General features: G+C 41.9%; 1 protein-coding gene across 1 annotated transcript; it reads left to right on the top strand.

Moving 5' to 3' along the window:
- The first annotated feature begins 2,423 nt into the window (after nt 1-2,423).
- On the top strand, nt 2,424-18,219 carry LOC127161061 (GTPase IMAP family member 8-like). The gene is made up of 7 exons (XM_051103698.1): nt 2,424-2,470; nt 3,268-3,309; nt 12,352-13,044; nt 13,354-13,980; nt 15,089-15,721; nt 16,240-17,560; nt 18,096-18,219. The coding sequence occupies exons 1-6, from the start codon at nt 2,461-2,463 to the stop codon at nt 17,517-17,519; spliced, it is 3,285 nt and encodes a 1,094-aa protein (XP_050959655.1). The 5' UTR covers nt 2,424-2,460; the 3' UTR covers nt 17,520-17,560; nt 18,096-18,219.
- The last annotated feature ends 276 nt before the right edge of the window (nt 18,220-18,495 follow it).

Raw genomic sequence — 18,495 nt, 5'->3', positions numbered from 1 at the left:
AAATTACATGTTTACATTGTTTATAATGTTTGTTAAGTTTATTAACATTTGTTTTATTTATCAGTATTTACATTATTTCTGAAAGTAACAGTAAAATGTGCCTTATACACCAATGCAACTTATGCATGTTTTTTTCCTGACCTGGTGTAACTGTCTGGAAAATATGGTAAATTAGGCCTATATTGTGCTGTATTATTAAACAGTTCATATAAAATAGGGACCATTTGCACCAATAAAACAATCATATTATGTTCATTATACTCCCATCCACATTAACTTTAGCCTTAAACACTGTTATATTTATGAGGGGGTCCTTGGAAAATCTTCTTCCCTGCAAGAGGTCCCTGGCTCCAAAAACCCATGTGCTAGTGGACAGGCGTCCATATACAGCAGAGAGTCTGGTGTGGCAGGTGGAACTTCTGTCCAGGTTGACAAAACATCTCATCTTGTCTTCATGAACTGCCCTGAAAACAAAATTGAAATATAAACGATTATTATAACTACAAATACGGCATCACAATGCTCATTATGACCTCTTTCGTAAACATATAATCAGAAAATACTGCCAGACTGATATAGTCTTTAGTGAATTTAGTGAAAGTCTATTTTACTACAAGAACACATACTTAACACAAGATAAAGTTTTGAAAATCTTACATTATTGTGAAGTTACGTGTTTTAGTGACTAATTTAGACAATTAAAAGTGATCAACATAAATTTACCTCAGACTGTAACTTCACTGACCACTTTACGCGCAAATTAACCAACAGGGAGATATAAACATTACAAAAAGTTGAATCTGAAATCGTCATAACACAGAACAAAATACATCTAAATTGAAATTTAACATTAGATTGACAAAACGACGAATAAAGGTACATTTATATAGCTTACCTCCGGCTTAGCACCCGTCCGTCTCTTAGATGACCGTTAGAGACCGTTACTGTTTAAATTTCCAAATAGCTGCATTGCGTTGTGAAGGCTGTTTGTTGGTCAGGTTGGGTCCCATCCTCTGTAGGTTTAATAAAGTGTCTTTAACGTAGAATTAAATAAATTACACGACGGATCTATCGTGGTGGTTATATCTTCAGTCTTTGGTAATACACAATATCAATATCTTCCGTCTTCGCGGCTGCTTGCGCCATCACGTTTACGTCACTACGTTAATGCCCCTCACGCGAGCGCACGTTTAAATAGAGATCTATTTATTAAATTAAATTTAAATTAATTTATTAAATACATAAGTATTATTAAAATATACAATAAACAATAATATTGTGTTAATATTCTGTATTATTATTAAATATTTAAATATATTTATCTATTATATTTAAATCTCTTTACATCTATTTAACTTAAACTTTAACTTAATCACACATAGATGTAAGCGGCTGTTTGTCAATGTCCCAGTGAAAAATACTACACATAAAAAAATAAATAATATTAATAATATTAATAAAATAATTAAATGGCCGCATTATGTTACTATCATGATGTTTTTATACAAATATTACACTGTTTTAACACGTAAATGTTTTATAAAAATGATATTTAATTTTTTTTTAAGTCAGAACTTTGTCATGTTTAATTGTATAAAAAAGTTCTTAAGTCGATTTCCTGAACCTGTTCTGCACGTTCTACAGACGTTCAGGAAAACCCCTTCATATACGTTCAAATTTTGAACTGCATATCTACGTCCAAGGGACGTCGTAGTCCGACGTCCAGATACCGTACTGGATTTGCACGTCGTGTAGAAGTACAAATGTGGTCCTGGACCGACCGACGCAATATAGACATGATCTGCACGTCGGGTGGACGTCTCATGTTTGTTGGGACTGGTGCTGTACCGGAGAGAAAACATATTTCACAGTAAATTATCTAATTTTCGGCAGTAAGGGATAAAAAGTGTTTTAAAGCGTGTTGTTTTGTAGAACATCACGGTTACATATGATATGAGAACACTAGGGCTTGTAGATAGGGAATATGTGCTATTTAATACCAATATAATTATATTTTCAGAATGACATTTTTTTTTTCTCAAACATAGTCAGTGGGGTAAAACAGCCCCCTTGGTACAAATTAAATTTTTGCTAAAAATCTAATAACATGAAAACTCTAGACATTTTTCATACTTTGTTTATTATTTACGTCATTGACACTAAAACCATGATAACTTGTCTGAACACGGTTAACTTTTGTTAAAAAATTACTCGGTCCTTAAGGGTCCTTTTTCCCCAACCGCCTCTTCCGTGTTTAATTCCAGGTTTAAAGAAGAAACATGAATAGCAAAACACACGGACCTAATTGGTATATAAATGTTTACTTCTTAATTCACTCAGACAAATAAATAAATGATCCCCCCCACTTCCTTCTTCCTTTAGTCTGCAGGCGGAGCGCAGGTCAGCTATCGTCATTCAGCGCTGTTTCTTTCGATTTGATTCCCAGGTGTTGCCATTAAAATGGCAGCAGGTAAGAATCATATTGATTACAAACATGCAGTAACGCTTCCGCAATGAGTTATTAGGTATTTATGTATTAGGTATTTGGTATTTATTAGCCAACTTCAAACAGCGATTTATTTCGTTTACTAAATGATACTTCACTGCGCTTATTATTAAACGTGCCACTGACGCAAAAACAAGACATTTCATTTTGTGATATGATGTAAACATAGCGACACAAATTCATTTCTACCTGAGCATGACATAGGCCTATCTTTTGAAGTTCACTTCACAATATGCATTAATTCGGTACACCTGCATCAAACACGATACTTAGGCTACATTATTGTGTTTATATAATAGCCTACATTTACTGACTGCATGATAAACGTATGTACGTTGTAATATTAACATTACAACATTACAATAAATGTAATTTGGTTATATTAGCTGTGTCTTTTATCTTATTTGACAATAATCTCGACATTTAACTGTTGCTTAGTGTTCGCTTACCAGGGTCAGACATTGCTTAGATTTTGAGCGGGGCAATTAAGTCCCCCAATAATTAGAAGTGGCCAAATTGTCCTATAATTGGTTGGATTTCACCAGTCAAATCTGTGTTGATCTGTGTATCATCAGCACACTGTTCTGTGCTCAATGAGTTCTAATTATTGCAAACATTGTGATGTCACAGCTTTTCAGTGCACAAATGTTTTTGTAATTAATTTGTAATGTCTAACACTCTGTTCTCTGTTCTGTTCTGTTCTCTGTGTTTGTGTTTTTGTTTGTGATTTTTTTTTTTTTTTTTTTTTTTCATTTCTTTAGCATCAGAAGGTAGACATAGTCCAGATCATGATCGTCCTAACAGTAAGTAAATTAAATCACTGGCAGCGATGTTTAAGATGTGTTAACTTGAAACATTTTTATACAGTATTCTCTGTTGTAACCATGGCTCGAATTGAGCGGGGTGGCATCCCCCTTGTTGGAAAAAAAAAAGACAAAAAGCCTCCCCTTTGTAAAACTATCATCCCCCCTTACCATGCCCTTTAGATTAATAATGCTGTGTATTATGTAAAGCTAAAGTGCAAATTAAGTGATACAATTCTCTAGGTTTAGGCTAATAATTTATAAACTAAATAACGGCGATTGGCAAATCAGAGCTCGGTATTAACATTGTGCACGATTGCTCTCCCATGTTGTCTTATTTTTCGTGCAAAATATTTCAAGCGCAACTTCTGACGTTCTTTAAAATGAAGACAACATAATAAGGTATGGTATTTCACTAATTAGAGTTTAAAGACATTCCCCTGATATTATAACGTTATTGTTATAATCGTGTCTTTACTATGTGTGAATGTGAGGATGAGGGATGTGTTCCATTCAGAAATGATCACTTCTAATTCATGCTAGTTGACAAAGTATTTCCGTGACTTGACAAAAACAAACAAAAACACGTCGTGTGTCACGTGTTCTTTGTGTTTTTGTTCCGTTTTGCCTGTTCTCCTGCTTCCTGTTTCTGTTCCTCATCTGTTACTATGGTTTTTGATTAATTACCCCACACCTGTTATTCATTTTGCTCTCGTTTGTTCTAGTATTTATACCCCATTCTGTTCAGTCTTTCTTTGTCCGTTCTTAGTCAATTTTAGTTGTGTGTACGCCCTGTCAGCCTGTCTTTATTGTTAATAAAATCATATTATTTCAACGGCATTCTCCGATCGTCATCTTCCTGCCTGCTACATACACACCTGACATTGTGAGAGTCCAAAAGCATTCATTGGAGTATGAAGCCTATTAGAATGCGTTTCGAATGCCTCTATAATTCGAATAATGAAAGGAAAAATATTCCTGTGTTAGTTTTTATTTTTTTCTTATATGTACCTTCTTGTTTATTGAAATTTGTTCCCCTCACCCTTAGTAAAGTCTACCACAGACCGTGCTAAATGCTAACCAATCTGTTCATATGATCGTTCTAAATGTGTATGTGCACTGTCACACCCCGTGGAGGAATTCGTCAGCGTTATACACCTGGTGGGTTGGAGCGATGCCATGATCAAGGCGTGTTTTCAGATGGGGCTGAATGATGACAAATTGTTCTGTTCCATAACTCCTGACGATTGCCGCAGACCCGTAGCGGATTTTATCAACTATGTCCTTGCTCTTTTTAATTCCAATTTCTATGTCGATGTGGAGGATTCTAATCTTCCCCCCATCTGTAAACACGCGGCCGCTCCAGCTCACCACCAGCCAGCGTCCTCCACCTGCTGCTCCAACGAGCTCACTCCCTCCGGTCTTCCCTCGCTCACCCCAATTCTCCAGAGCTCGTCCCTCATCCTCAGCCCAGAGCCCGCGGTCCGCTCTCGGACTCCAGCCACGGCCTTGTGCTCGAGTCGGCCTACCACCGTCCCGCGCTCTACTTGGCTGGATGTGGCTCCGCGCTCTGGAAATACGGCTGATAATATGGCAAGCCAAATATACCATCAGGACATTATGGATCAGTTTGGATTATTCTCTCCTTCATCTCTGCTGGTCCTGTCCAGCCCTCCTTCGTCTCTGGTGGTCCCATCCAGACCTCTCAAGTCTCCGCTAGTCCCGTCCAGCCCTCCAGTGCCCGAGCATCCTCCAGAGCACCCTCCAGAGTCTGAGCGTCCTCCAGAGCCGGTGCCGCCAGAGCGCCCTCCTGTGGCTGCGCCTCCTAAGCCCGGCCTTCCTGTACTCTCCTGGGCTGACAATACCCTAAGTTCCCCCAAGAAATTTTTTTTGGGGGGGGGGGGGGCTACCCCCCTGATCCACCATGGCCACCTGGACTGTGTACTCGGCCATGGCTCCCCGAGCTTCCTGATCCGCCATGGCCATCTGGACCGTGTACTCCGCCATGGCTTCCTGAGCTCCCTGACCCGCCATGGCACCCCGGACTGTATGCTCCGCCGCGGCTCCCTGATCCGCCCTGGAGGCGTACCTCCTCTCCCTCCTGTGTCTGCCCTGCACAAGCCTCCAGGGCGCCCACCCTCCCTCTCCGGTGTATTTGTTACCCTGTTTGGGAACTGTGGACTATTTCTGTGGCTTCTCCCTATGTATGCCCTTATTTGGTCTTTCCTGTTCCGTCTTCAATTATTACATCATTGTTTAATCGTTTTCACCTGTCCCATTCTGTGTATATAAGTTTGGATCTGTTCCCCATTGGGTTGTCGGTTCTTAATGTCTTTTCATTGTATTGTCTTTATGTCTCTTTGTGCCTGTGGATTCCCTGCTGTTCCTGTTAGTTCCTGTTCCTTTTGTGGATTATTTAATAAAAGTGTATGTTCCGGATCTCCTCGTTCCTACTCCTCATTCCCCGCACACGACGACCCGTGACAGTGTGTGTTTCCTAGAAAGTCTGTGCATATATTACTATAATAAAAATCTATATTTGTTGCTACACAGTAACAATAATTTAAATTTGACAGATGGTGATCGCTATTATGAATTTAAAGGTTACAGTAAGTTAAAGATACCTGAAGCAGCTGCATTTTGCTATTTAAGTGCTGGTTTAATAGAAATAATTTTAATCCACATGCAACACCTGTCACACCCCTGTGGACTGTTTCTGTGGTTTTTCCATATGTATGCCCTTATTTGGTCTTTCCTGTTCCGTCTTCAATTATTACGTCATTGTTTAATCATTTTCACCTGTCCTGTTCTGATTAGTCTGTGTATATAAGTTTGGGTCTGTTCCCCATTGGGTTGTCGGTTCTTAATGTCTTTTCGTTGTATTGTCTTTGTCTCTTCGTGCCTGTGGATTCCCTGCTGTTCCTGTTCGTTCCTGTTTCTTTTGTGGATTATTTAATAAAAGTGTATGTTCCGGATCACCTCGTCCCAACTCCTCATTCCCCGCAAACAACGACGCTGACAACACCTTTTAATATTACTATAGTTTATGATCAGGAAAAAAAAAACTGTACAGTAATAGAATTTACATTTTTATTAAAATAAACGTATAATATTTATTAGCAAAACTTGTAATATTAATACATTGCTAACCTGTTCTGCGAGTTAGTGGAGAACAGCAGCCCGTGGCTAATTTGGCTAATTTAGTAACATTAGTTAAATTGATGAAAGCTCACCTGTTGTTAGCACCGCTACGACGGCAATCACAAGAAAAGACTCCAAAACACCTCTGATGCAGACGACATGACCACAAGACCACACACTTGAAAATAAATGTAACGGTGCGAGTGAGACTAGAGGCGAGCGGATCCACGTGCAAGCTTTTATTAGAAGGACTAGACAGATACATGGTCAGGCAGGCAGGGTCAAAACAGTAGCGAGCATTATCCATAGGGGCGATCCGAGAGAGAAGAGTCCAATAACCAGAGCGAGAGTCCAATAGGCAGGCGGCGATGAGTCGTAAACGATAAACCAGGCGCGAATACAAACTAGGAAACGAGAAACACGGGGTCTAGGAAACTAGGAAACATAAACAAGATAACAACAAAACAACACTCCATGCAGTGTACAGGGAAGTCCGGGGTTTTATAGAGCGCCTGATTGGTCACGGGGGCTGACGCAATCAGCGCGGTGGAGGATGGGAGATGCAGTCCAAAATGCAAAGCAACATTCAGATAGCACGAGAAGGTGAGAGTGACATCTGGTGGTGGGTAGTCCGCAGAACACCGACCAGATTCGTGACATAGCCCCCCCCCAAGGAGCGGCTTCCAGACGCTCCAACAGAAACAGAAAAAACAGTCCAGGGGAGCGGTGGGGGGGCCAGGGGACTGGGGCAGAACCGGCTGGGCAAGGGCCCTCCAGAGTGGAGCCAGAGGCAGAGCAGGAAACTCGGGAGCCCTCCAGGGCGGAGCGGGAGGCGAGACAGCCCTCCGGGGCGGAGCAGGAGGCTTAGGAGCACTCCAGGGCGGAACAGGAGGCGGAGCAGCCCTCCGGGGCGGAGCCGGAAGTGAAGCGGGAGGCGGAGCGGCCCTCCGGGGCGGTACAGGAGGCGGAGTGGCCCTCCGGGGCAGAGCCGGAAGTGAAGCAGGAGGCTCGAGAGCCCTCCAGGGCAGAGCAGGAGGCGGAGCGGCCCTCCGGAGCGGAACAGGAGGCGGAGCGGCCCTCCGGAGCGGAACAGGAGGTGGAGCTGCCCTCCGGGGCGGAACAGGAGGCGGAGCTGCCCTCCGGGGCGGAACAGGAGGCGGAACAGGAACCCGTGTTACGGTCTGGGACCTGGAGAAAGCAGGGACAGAGGAGGCAGACAGAGTAGGGGGAGAGAGCGCAGCAGCCTCCCAGGGCGGAACAGGAGGCGGAGCAGGAGGTGCCGCAGCCCTCCAGGGCGGAGCAGAAGGCGCAGGGGCCCTCCCGGGTGGAGCAGAAGACGGAGCAGCCCTCCAGGGCGGAACAGGAGGCGGAGCAGCCGTCCGGGGAGGAACTGGAACCTGCATCATGGTCTGGGACCTGGGGAGAACAGGGACAGAGGAGACAGACAGAAGAAAGGGAGAAGCAGGGAGCTTGTAAGGGGACGCCACCTCCAAGGGAGGATCTACAGCCGTAGCTGACACCTCAGGAGGTATTGGCGCGACTTCTCCGACCGAGGGGAGCTCTGGGGCAGGCTTGTGACCAGACGGGAGCTCTGGGGCAGGCTTGTGACCAGACGGGAGCTCTGGGGCAGGCTTGTGACCAGATGTGACCGCAGGAGTTGGCTGGCGAACAGATGTGACCTCTGAAGCCAAGTGTGCAGCCCACACACTGAGAATGGCGATCGCCAGCACGCTAGCAGACATGACGTGACAAGGATCAGGTAGGTCAGACGAGACCTCTGGCGCAGACTTGACGACGGGCAGAACTTCTGGAGTCGTCAAGATCTCTGGAGCGTAGTGTGCGGACCAGATGCTGAGGATGGCGGTTGCCATCACACTGGCAGACATGATGTGACAAAGCTCTGGGCGGTCAAACGAAACGCGACTTGACTCTGGGCGCTCAGACGAGACGTGACTTGGCTCTGGGCGGTCAAACGAGACGTGACTTGATTCTGGGCGGTCAGACGAGACGTGACTTGGCTCTGGGCCGTCAGGCGGGACGTGACTTGACTCTGAAACAACAGCAATACCTTGACTTGGCTCAATAAGTGCTGCTGTGACTTGACCTGACACGTGAAGTCCAACGATGATTTGACTTGGCCTATGAGGATCAACGGTGACTTGACCTGGTTCGTGGTGACTGGCTGAGGCCTGTCTTGGCTTGTGAACATCAACTGACACTTGACTAGGCTCATGGAGATCTACGGTGACTTGACTTGGCTTGTGAAGATCAGCTGTGGCTTGACTTGACTCAGGAGGATCCGTTCTGACCTTGCTTGACACAAGAACCTCAGTCTTGACCGTACTTAGCTCAGGAACAGCAGTTTTGACATTACTTGAATCAGCAGCGGCCACAGCTTTAAATCGGTTTGACTCAGGAACCGTAGCTTGAACTTTACTCGACTCAGGAACCACGGCTGTGACTTTGCTTGACTTAGGAGGAGCGGCCCTGACTTCACTTGGCTGATGAAGATCTACAATGACTTTACTTGACTCAGGAACCACAGCTATGACGTTGCTTGACTCAGGAACGACAGTCTTGACGTTGCTTGACGCAGGAACGACAGCCTTGACGTTGCTGGACTTGGAAGCTTAACTGGATCTGGAAGCTTGACTGGACCTGGAAGCTACAGCCGTAGCTTGACTTGACTCTGGAGCAGCGGTTGAAGCTTGACTTGGCTCTGGAAAAACAGCAGCAGCTTGGCTTGGCTCATGAGGACCTGCTGTAACCTGGCTTGGCTCAGGAACAACATGGCTTGACTCAGGAACAACAGCTGTAACGTGACTTGACTCGTGAAGAACAGGTGTGACTTGGCTTGACTCGTGGGGGACAGCTGTGACTTGGCTTGACTCTGGGGTAGCTGCCGCGGCATGAAGGAGCGCCATTTTAGCTGCCCATACCGTCACTAGAGGTGTGTCCAGCACGTGGGCCATCATGACCACAGGTGGCGTCCGGGTGCTGACCAGAGGTTCTGCAATGGCGGCCATATTGTGGAGTGGCTCGGAGACGGCGGCCATCTTGTGCAGCTGCTTGGAGACGGTGGCCATCTTGTGCAGTGGCTCTGGCGCGGCAGCCATCTTGTGCAGTGGCTCTGGCGCGGCAGCCATCTTGTGCAGTGGCTCTGGCGCGGCAGCCATCTTGTGCAGTGGCTCAGGAAACACAGCTGCAATTAGACTTGACTTGGGAACTTGACTAGACTCAGGAAACACGCAACTTGACTCGGAAACTTGACTTGACTCAGGAAATGCAGCTGTAACTCCATATGGCTCTGGTATGGCAGCTGTGACGTGACAGAGCTCTGTCTTCGCCGTCATCTTGTGAACGGGCTCTGTAGTCACCGCCATTGTGTGGACGCGCTCCGACGCGGCCGCCATTTTGTGAACGGGCACCGCCGTCGCCGCTACAGCGTTAACGCGCTCCGGCGCGGCCGCCATCTTGTGCGCGGGCTCTGATGACGCCGCCATAGCATGAGCGCGCTCCGACACGGCCGCCATTTCACGAGCGATCCAGGCGGTAAACTTGTTTGTGGCGTCGCGATCCGGCGTGACTGCCAGTCTGCGAGAGGGGTGCGCGGCTGCCATGTCCGCGTTGTCGCGTTCCTCTTTCGCGAACCCCACAGTACACGGCGAACCCGCACACAGCAAAGCAAAGTTCATGAATGCGGCTAATGATGAGCGCGGACCCTCACGTCTCACTCTCGCCCTTAGCGGCTCATTGACGCCATCGGCAAACAGTTCAATAATAATACAGTCCGGGAGGGTAGAATAGTTTGAAATGGCCAAGAACTCACGGATGTATTGTTCGAGTGTACGTTGTCCCTGTTTAATCCTGGCTAAAATCAGGTCTGTGTCCACATCAGAAGACTGTCCGGGTGAAAAGCTGCTGGATCCTGTTGCGACGGAGTGTTCTGTAACGGTGCGAGTGAGACTAGAGGCGAGCGGATCCACGTGCAAGCTTTTATTAGAAGGACTAGACAGATACATGGTCAGGCAGGCAGGGTCAAAACAGTAGCGAGCATTATCCATAGGGGCGATCCGAGAGAGAAGAGTCCAATAACCAGAGCGAGAGTCCAATAGGCAGGCGGCGATGAGTCGTAAACGATAAACCAGGCGCGAATACAAACTAGGAAACGAGAAACACGGGGTCTAGGAAACTAGGAAACATAAACAAGATAACAACAAAACAACACTCCATGCAGTGTACAGGGAAGTCCGGGGTTTTATAGAGCGCCTGATTGGTCACGGGGGCTGACGCAATCAGCGCGGTGGAGGATGGGAGATGCAGTCCAAAATGCAAAGCAACATTCAGATAGCACGAGAAGGTGAGAGTGACATCTGGTGGTGGGTAGTCCGCAGAACACCGACCAGATTCGTGACAATAAAACACAAAAGATGTACTTAACAGCAGTGTTTCAGTTTTCCTCAGTATTTCATATTAGCGTGTTGTTTTAGGCTGTGTCAAGTCTGTCACTGAATTTAGTGACTGTCTCTAAAGTTACATATGACATTTGTGTACTCCTTTGTAACTTTGTAACCTTACTTGCGATAAGAGAACTGTTGCCAACTAATTTTCAGGAAAAACCCTAAAATATGGCAAAGTGTTTTTCAAATGTTAATATGAAGGAATTTTCTGTATTAATTTTTCACCAGCATATTTAAAATGACAATGAATTTACACTGAACAAAATTATAAACGCAACACTTTTGTTTTTGCCCCCGTTTTTCATGAGCTGAACTCAAAGATCTAAGACTTTTTCTATGTACACAAAAGGCCTATTTCTCTCAAATATTGTTCACAAATCTGTCTAAATCTGTGTTAGTGAGGACTTCTCCTTTGCTGAGATAATCCATCCACCTCACAGGTGTGGCATATCAAGATGCTGATTAGACAGCATGATTATTGCACAGGTGTGCCTTAGGCTGGCCACAATAAAAGGCCACTCTAAAATATGCTGAATTTTTAATAATGAAATTATGCGTAAAATGTTCTTTTTTGAAATTTTCAAAGCTAAAATGTACAACAATATTGTAAATGCAGCCCTAAACAATGCAAGCCCTGAAAATGCAGTGTATTGATATATAAGAACTGTTAATACAATGCAATTTTTTCTGCAATTCAGCATTTTGAAAAAATTTAATTATTATTATTTTTTTCAAATGCATTTGTCATTATTATGCTTCTATAGAATGTATACATCTATGCTCATGTTAGGCATCCCATCACTGTTAATACTTGGCATATTATGTTCATCTAGCTGGAAATCTGCATGTTGGTTCAGAATTTTTATGCTACAACAATCATTTATACTTCTGCTCTTTATATCCTTCAAAACCTATATGATTTTTAGTCTGAATCCATACTGTAACATTGTTTGAGGAACAGATTGGCACAAATTGCCTTTTATTTAAAAAAAATAAATGAATAAATAAATACTCATTCCATCATGGCTGATCATTCCATCTCATTTGTGCTTATTCATACATCACATCAGTGAAGTCAGGTACTATACAGTACTCTTAATACTGCAATCTACTCTGTTTAGGGTTAGGTTTAAGGGGTAGAGCAAAAAGTGATCTCTCCATATTGAAGCTGTTTCTGTGTTTTGTGTCATTCAAACACAGTTTATTTACAAAATTATAAACAAAAGGTTATCGAAACTATAAAACACGGGGGCCCCTCAGGAGAACACAGGTAACACTGAAAACCCTAGACATTCACAAACCAACACTAAACAGCAACAAAAATGCACTGGAGAATGTACAAATGCAGAAAGTTTTCTGAATGGGTTGTGTTTAGGGGTATATACAGTTTCAGTATAAACCCAACATGTGAGTCAGTGTGTGTGTTTGTGCTCTTTTTCAGTGAGTGATCTGAGGATTGTTCTGATAGGAAAGAATGGATCAGAAAACAGACGAGTGGGAAACACTATACTGGGTATAACAGCATTTAACAGTGAAGCTCCTTCATCTTATTCACAGCAGCACAGTGAGAAAATCAGTGGAGAGGTGGAGAAGAGACACATCACAGTCATCAACACTCACCTGCTCCAGCCAAATCTCTCACATCAACAGATAATACAGGGAGTGAAAGAGTGTTTGTCTCTGTCTGCTCCAGGACCTCATGTGTTTGTCCTCGTACTGCAGAGTAAGGACTTCAGTGAGAACGACAGAAACACAGTGAAATATGTGCTGAACCGCTTCAGTAAGCAGGCCATTAAACACACTATAGTGCTGACTACTGATGAAGAGACACACACATCCAAACTGACTTTTATGATATGGAATAACGCTATTCGTGATTTAATAAAGGAGTGTGGAGGAGGACATCTACAGTTTGATATAGTAAACACAGGATGGCGCTCTGAGATTGTCAGAAAGACAGAAGAGATATTCAAGAAACAACATGAAGAACTTCTCACCTGTAACATGTATGGAGATAGAGTCGTTCAATCATCAGTGGATGAAGATCTGAGCAGATCTGGAGATTCATTCAAAGGAAATGAGAAAGAGAAGAAGTACTCAGATCTACGCACAAAAACAGCAAGTGATGGAAGAGGTTTGTCAAAATCTTTTTCAGGATAATACCTATATGAATAGGGTCATGAACGATTATCTGTAACGATTAGCTGTATTTCTAAAAATAAATAAATATTTTTTTGAAGAGGGTCTAAATGCTGTGGTGTGAGTTCAGACAGTTTGTATGTTGTCATAGATCCACACATAGAGAGCAAGTTCAAGCAAACAGTACTGTAAGTCAGTTAAATACTGCAGGATAGACTACAGTTGATAATATTTTTGTTGTTAAGTAAGAGTACATTTGATACCAAAACTGATCTGAGTCTACTCTGTCTAATTCTACTTTCAGTGTCGACTGTTGGAAAACCAAAGCTGAACATTGTGCTGTGTGGAAGTAATCCATCACTCAAGAACTCTGTGTCTAAAATGTTTAGAGGGGTGTGTGTGAAGAGAGAGGGAACAATTCATGGATGGCAGATCAGTGTAATAGAGCTTCCAGCTCTCACTCAGCTCTCAGAGGAGGAAGTGATGCGGGAGGCGCTCCACTGTGTGTCTCTCTGTGATCCTGGAGTTCATGTGTTCATCATCATCATTCCTGATGGTCCACTTAATAATGAAGACAAAGCAGAAATAGAGAAGATTAAAGGAATATTTTATTCACAAGAGCACTTCATGGTGCTTTTCATTACTGAACTCAGTGTTGACAAAAGTGTGTCAGATATTGTAGAATCCACAGAATCTGAGAGGATTGTGAGTCTCTATGGGAGTTGGTACTTCGTGATGGGGTTAAAGGACCAGAGAAACACTGAAAAGATCTTAAAGATTCTAGATGTTATAAACAGCATGAAGACTGAACCCTATTCTCTTCAGACGTATATAAGAGCTCCAGAGAAGAGAGTCAGACATGAACTAGAGGAGAAACTGAGAGTAAGAGACAAAGAAATCAAAGAGTTACAAGAGAAGGTCAAGACACTGGGTGAGTGCATTCATTTGTTTTCTTTTAATAAATCAACTTTGTGACAATACATTAATTAGCTTACAGATTATTTCAGATTATTTACAATTAATTGGCACATCATGTAGTTCAGTAGAATAAAAAAAATTGCTTTACAGCGCTTATTATGGTACAACATAACAGTGGATATTATGACATACAGATAATAATAAAGCACTGGGGTCAAATTTTGTTTTTCAAAACATAAAATCAAAAAAGTGATTTTCAGATCTTCAGATCCAGAATTCACAGAGAATTTGGCCAAAATCAAATGATTATAAAAAATTAATATGACAATAGTGTTTTGTATTCAGTAGTTTGTATATGTTTTGTATTCATGCAGTATTATAAAATAGCATTTAATGAGCTTATAAGAATCTTATTACAGAGCTAAAGCTTATTACACAGCTCTTTGGAAAACTAGATTATGTTTTGTCAGTTGTTTCTGAATAATAGTGGTGCTGCTCTACGTCTCTTATACCTCACACCAACACAACTGATTTGCAGAACCTGTAGGCTAATGAATAAGAAAGCTGATAAAATAATTTAAACTCAATATTTAATGTATGTTTTGTTGTTCATTGGGAAGGAATCATGTAATAATCTGAAATTAGCACACTGTCACGAAACCACTTGAGTTTACCATTTGCATAAACTTATTTGAACAAATTAATATTTAATGTCAGTTTATTTATATATTTGGTAGGTAGCGGCATAATAAGCAGAATAATACAGTCAGCTTCACATCAGGATCCTGACCATCCTGTTGGAGTTTATTTTTGATAATGATCAGCTGACTGCACATTATCCCTTACATATCAAACAGAGATGTGTGTTGAGGTAGTTATTTAATACTTTTACCTGTCAAAGCCACTGGCAGTTTGCCTGTTTTTACATGAGTTCACAATGATCAAATAGGAGAGGTCAGAGCTCTTTAGTGTGTCCACATGAGTACATATTCTGCAAAGACAGGAAAGCTTTTAGTGGGAAACTGTTAAGTTACAGTACAATCATGATTATAGTAAGTCCATGATGTGAATGCAGCATTCATCTTACAACATTGTTAAATTAGGTATTTCCTTTGATGCAGTTCCAGAGTGTGTGAAGCTGAATCTGGTTGTGTGTGGGAGTAACAGAGATTTAAAATCCTTCATATCAAACCTGATCCTGAATCAGAGCGAGAGAAGATCAGAGCTCAGCTCAGAGTGTGTGAGGAGAGACGTGGAGCTTCATGGACGTCTGATCAGTCTGGTGGAGCTTCCAGCTCTGTTCAACACTCAGCTCTCAGAGGAGGAAGTGATGCGTCAGACTCATCGCTGTGTGTCTCTCTGTCATCCTGGAGTTCATGTTTTCATCATCATCATTCCTGATGCTCCAATTAATAATGAAGACAAAGCAGAAATGGAGGAGATCCAGAGGATCTTCAGCTCAAGAATCAACAAACACATCATGATCCTCATAAAGCAGAATTCAGAGCATCAGACAGAAAAACTGAATGAAGAAACACAGTCTGTCATTGAGAGTTTTGGAAGACGACATCATTTCATTGGGCCAAACACACAAGTGTCTGTGTTGATGGAGAAACTGGAGCAGATGGTTGAGGAAAATAGTGGTGATTGTTTCTCTGCAGAGACACTGATGGAGACACAGATGGAAAAAATGCAAAAATTTGAAGAAATGAAGAGAAGAATCCATTCATTAGAGAAGTGGTTTCAGTCACAAGGTAATGATCATAAAATCTTAATTGAATAAGCCTTTAATGATTGCAAAAATCTACACAGATTTTACACAGAGACAAAACAATGATATTATATGCAGAGTTCAGAAGAAATAAAATGATTAGACATGATGATTAAGTTACACACAATATTCTCTAATGAGCTGGAAAATTGGCTGTAGTGACCAAAGCGTGATTTCTCAGTCACTTGTTTGGACGTCCTTACAGTGAATTCAATGGTGCTCCAATGATGAGATGGTTTGATATGATGATGACTTAGAGTTAGTATTGGCGTTATCCACAAAAAAAACTTTATGCACCAATTGAAACCTTACATCTGCTGGCTTCTTCCACAGTTCCACGAGCTCATTACGTCATTTACTAGGGACGCGATATTTAAACATCTTTAATGACAGTCCTTCGCCAGCAGGTGTCACTATATTGACAAATGATGGCTCATACATTGGCAGTCTTCACTTGAGATTCAATATATTGTTTTTAATATTTATTTATTCTGTCTTTAGGTTCAACAGAAAGAGAAGATGAATTGAGGATTGTGCTGCTTGGAAAAACTGGAGTTGGGAAAAGTTCAACTGGAAACACCATCTTAGAAAGAGAAGTGTTTTTATCAGACATTTCTCAAACATCTATTACTAAAGTGTGTCAAAAGGAGACAGCTGAAATCAACAGCAGACACATTACTGTGATCGACACTCCAGGACTGTTTGATACTAAACTCAGTAATGAAGAAATACAGAGAGAAATCAGCAACTGCATCCACATGATCCTGCCTGGACCTCATGTGTTTCTCTTACTGATTTCACTGGGACGATTCACTGAAGAAGAACAAACAGCAGTGAAGATCATCCAAGAGACATTTGGAGAAAACTCTTTAATGTACACCATGGTGCTCTTCACCAGAGGAGATGATCTGAAAAACAAAACCATCAATCAGTTTTTGGGAGAACCTGGATCTGCCCTTAAAAACCTGATTGAATCATGTGGAAACAGATTTCATGTGTTCAATAATAATGAGACTGGAGACCAAACACAGGTGACTGATCTACTGCAGAAGATAGACAACATGGTGAAAGCAAACGGAGGGAGTTACTACTCATGTAAGATGTTCAGAGAGATGGAAAGACAAATACAAGAACAACAGAAGAACATACTGATGGAGAAAATGGGGGAACTGAACAGAGAAAGAGAAGAACTGATGAACAAACATGAAGAAGAGAAAAAGAGGATGAAGGTGATGATGGTGGAAGAAAGACAGAATCATGAGAAAGAGAGAAAGAGAAGAGAAGAAGAATTTAGAGAGAGAGAAGAACAATATAAAAGAGACATTAAAGAAAGAGAGAAACAAGAGAGAAAAATACGAGAGGAGCTGAAAAGAGAACGAGAGGAATGGGAGAAACAGAAACAACAGGAAAGACAAAGAAGAGAAGAAGAGGATGAGAGAAGGAGAAAGATAGAAAAGGAAACATGGGATGAATATTATGAGAAACTTAAACGAGAGAAGGAAAGAAGATACAGAGAGAAAGAAGATCTTCAGATCAAACATGAAGAAGAGAGAAAAAGAATGAAGATGATGATGGAGGAAGAAAGACAGAATCATGAGAAAGAGAGGAAGAGAAGAGAAGATGAATATATTAAAAGAGAAGAACAATATAAAAGGGACATTACAGACATAGAGGAACAAGAGAGAAAGATGCGAGAGGAGCTGAAGAAAGAACGAGAGGAATGGGAGAAACAAAAAACAACAGGAAATACAAAGAGAAGAAGAGGAGAAAGAAAGACATAGATTTAATGAACTTGGAACTCATGAGGTTCAGCACACAAACAGTAAGTCAAAAAAAAAAATAAAAAAATAACCAGCTCATTTTTAAAAGTAATTAGCAAAAAATGAAATATAGAATGACAGAGTATCGAATTATCAGTCAGACAAGCAGCATTTAGGGGTCTAGATTATTTTACAGTGGAAAATTTCTCCAGCTGAAAATATATAAACGCTTTAACCAGAGAGACTTCAGCTGACACAGACTCATCAACTTGATATTGAAGTCAGTAATGAATGACTTGGTGGGGCCAAATTATAGTATTGTGTTGATTATCCTTTTTTATTTTTTCATTCAAACAAATTCACAAATTAATCTATTTATTATTATTATTATTATTATATAAAAACACAGGGAATATTAAGGGAAAACAGTTAGCCTGCATTTTATTTAATGGGGTAAGAGAACTATAATGAATAGGGGTGTACCCAAAAAATTTAGAGAACCACTGAATATTAGGTTTGAGATTAACACTCATTGCTCAGGGTTCCAAATGTAATCAATTGTTGTTGACCTCTAAACTCTATTATTGTCATTTTCAGATAATGAAGATTCAAATTCAGGATGTTTGAGAATCTTGCTGTTTGGGAGGACAGGAAATGGAAAGTCTGCCACAGGAAACACTATCCTCGGAAATGATGAGTTTCACAGTGAAGCCAGTTCACGTTTGGTAACGACGACATGTCAGAAGGGCGTTATTAAAGTTGATGGTAAATCAGTAGCTGTTATTGATACTCCAGGACTCTTTGACACAACGCTGACAAAAGAACAAGTGCAGGAAGAAATAATGAACTGTATTTCACTGTCAGCACCCGGACCACATGTGTTCATCATTGTGCTGAGTGTGGGAAGAATCACACAAGAGGAGAAAGAGACTTTAGACATGATCAAGATGATCTTTGGTCCAAAAGCAGCAGATTTCTGCATTGTCCTCTTCACTAG

The sequence above is a fragment of the Labeo rohita genome, unplaced genomic scaffold (assembly GCF_022985175.1).
Source record: "Labeo rohita strain BAU-BD-2019 unplaced genomic scaffold, IGBB_LRoh.1.0 scaffold_54, whole genome shotgun sequence".
Lineage (NCBI taxonomy): Eukaryota > Metazoa > Chordata > Actinopteri > Cypriniformes > Cyprinidae > Labeo > Labeo rohita.
The sequence above is the reverse complement of the archived record's forward strand: the minus strand, read 5'-3'. Positions and strand labels throughout refer to the sequence as shown.

What these genes read in the sequence shown, in the direction of transcription:
- LOC127161061 (XM_051103698.1), top strand. An exon ending in AGATCATGATCGTCCTAACA is followed by an intron (nt 3,310 to 12,351) that starts GTAAGTAAATTA and finishes GCTCTTTTTCAG; the next exon opens with TGAGTGATCTGAGGATTGTT. An exon ending in AGAGAAGGTCAAGACACTGG is followed by an intron (nt 13,981 to 15,088) that starts GTGAGTGCATTC and finishes CCTTTGATGCAG; the next exon opens with TTCCAGAGTGTGTGAAGCTG.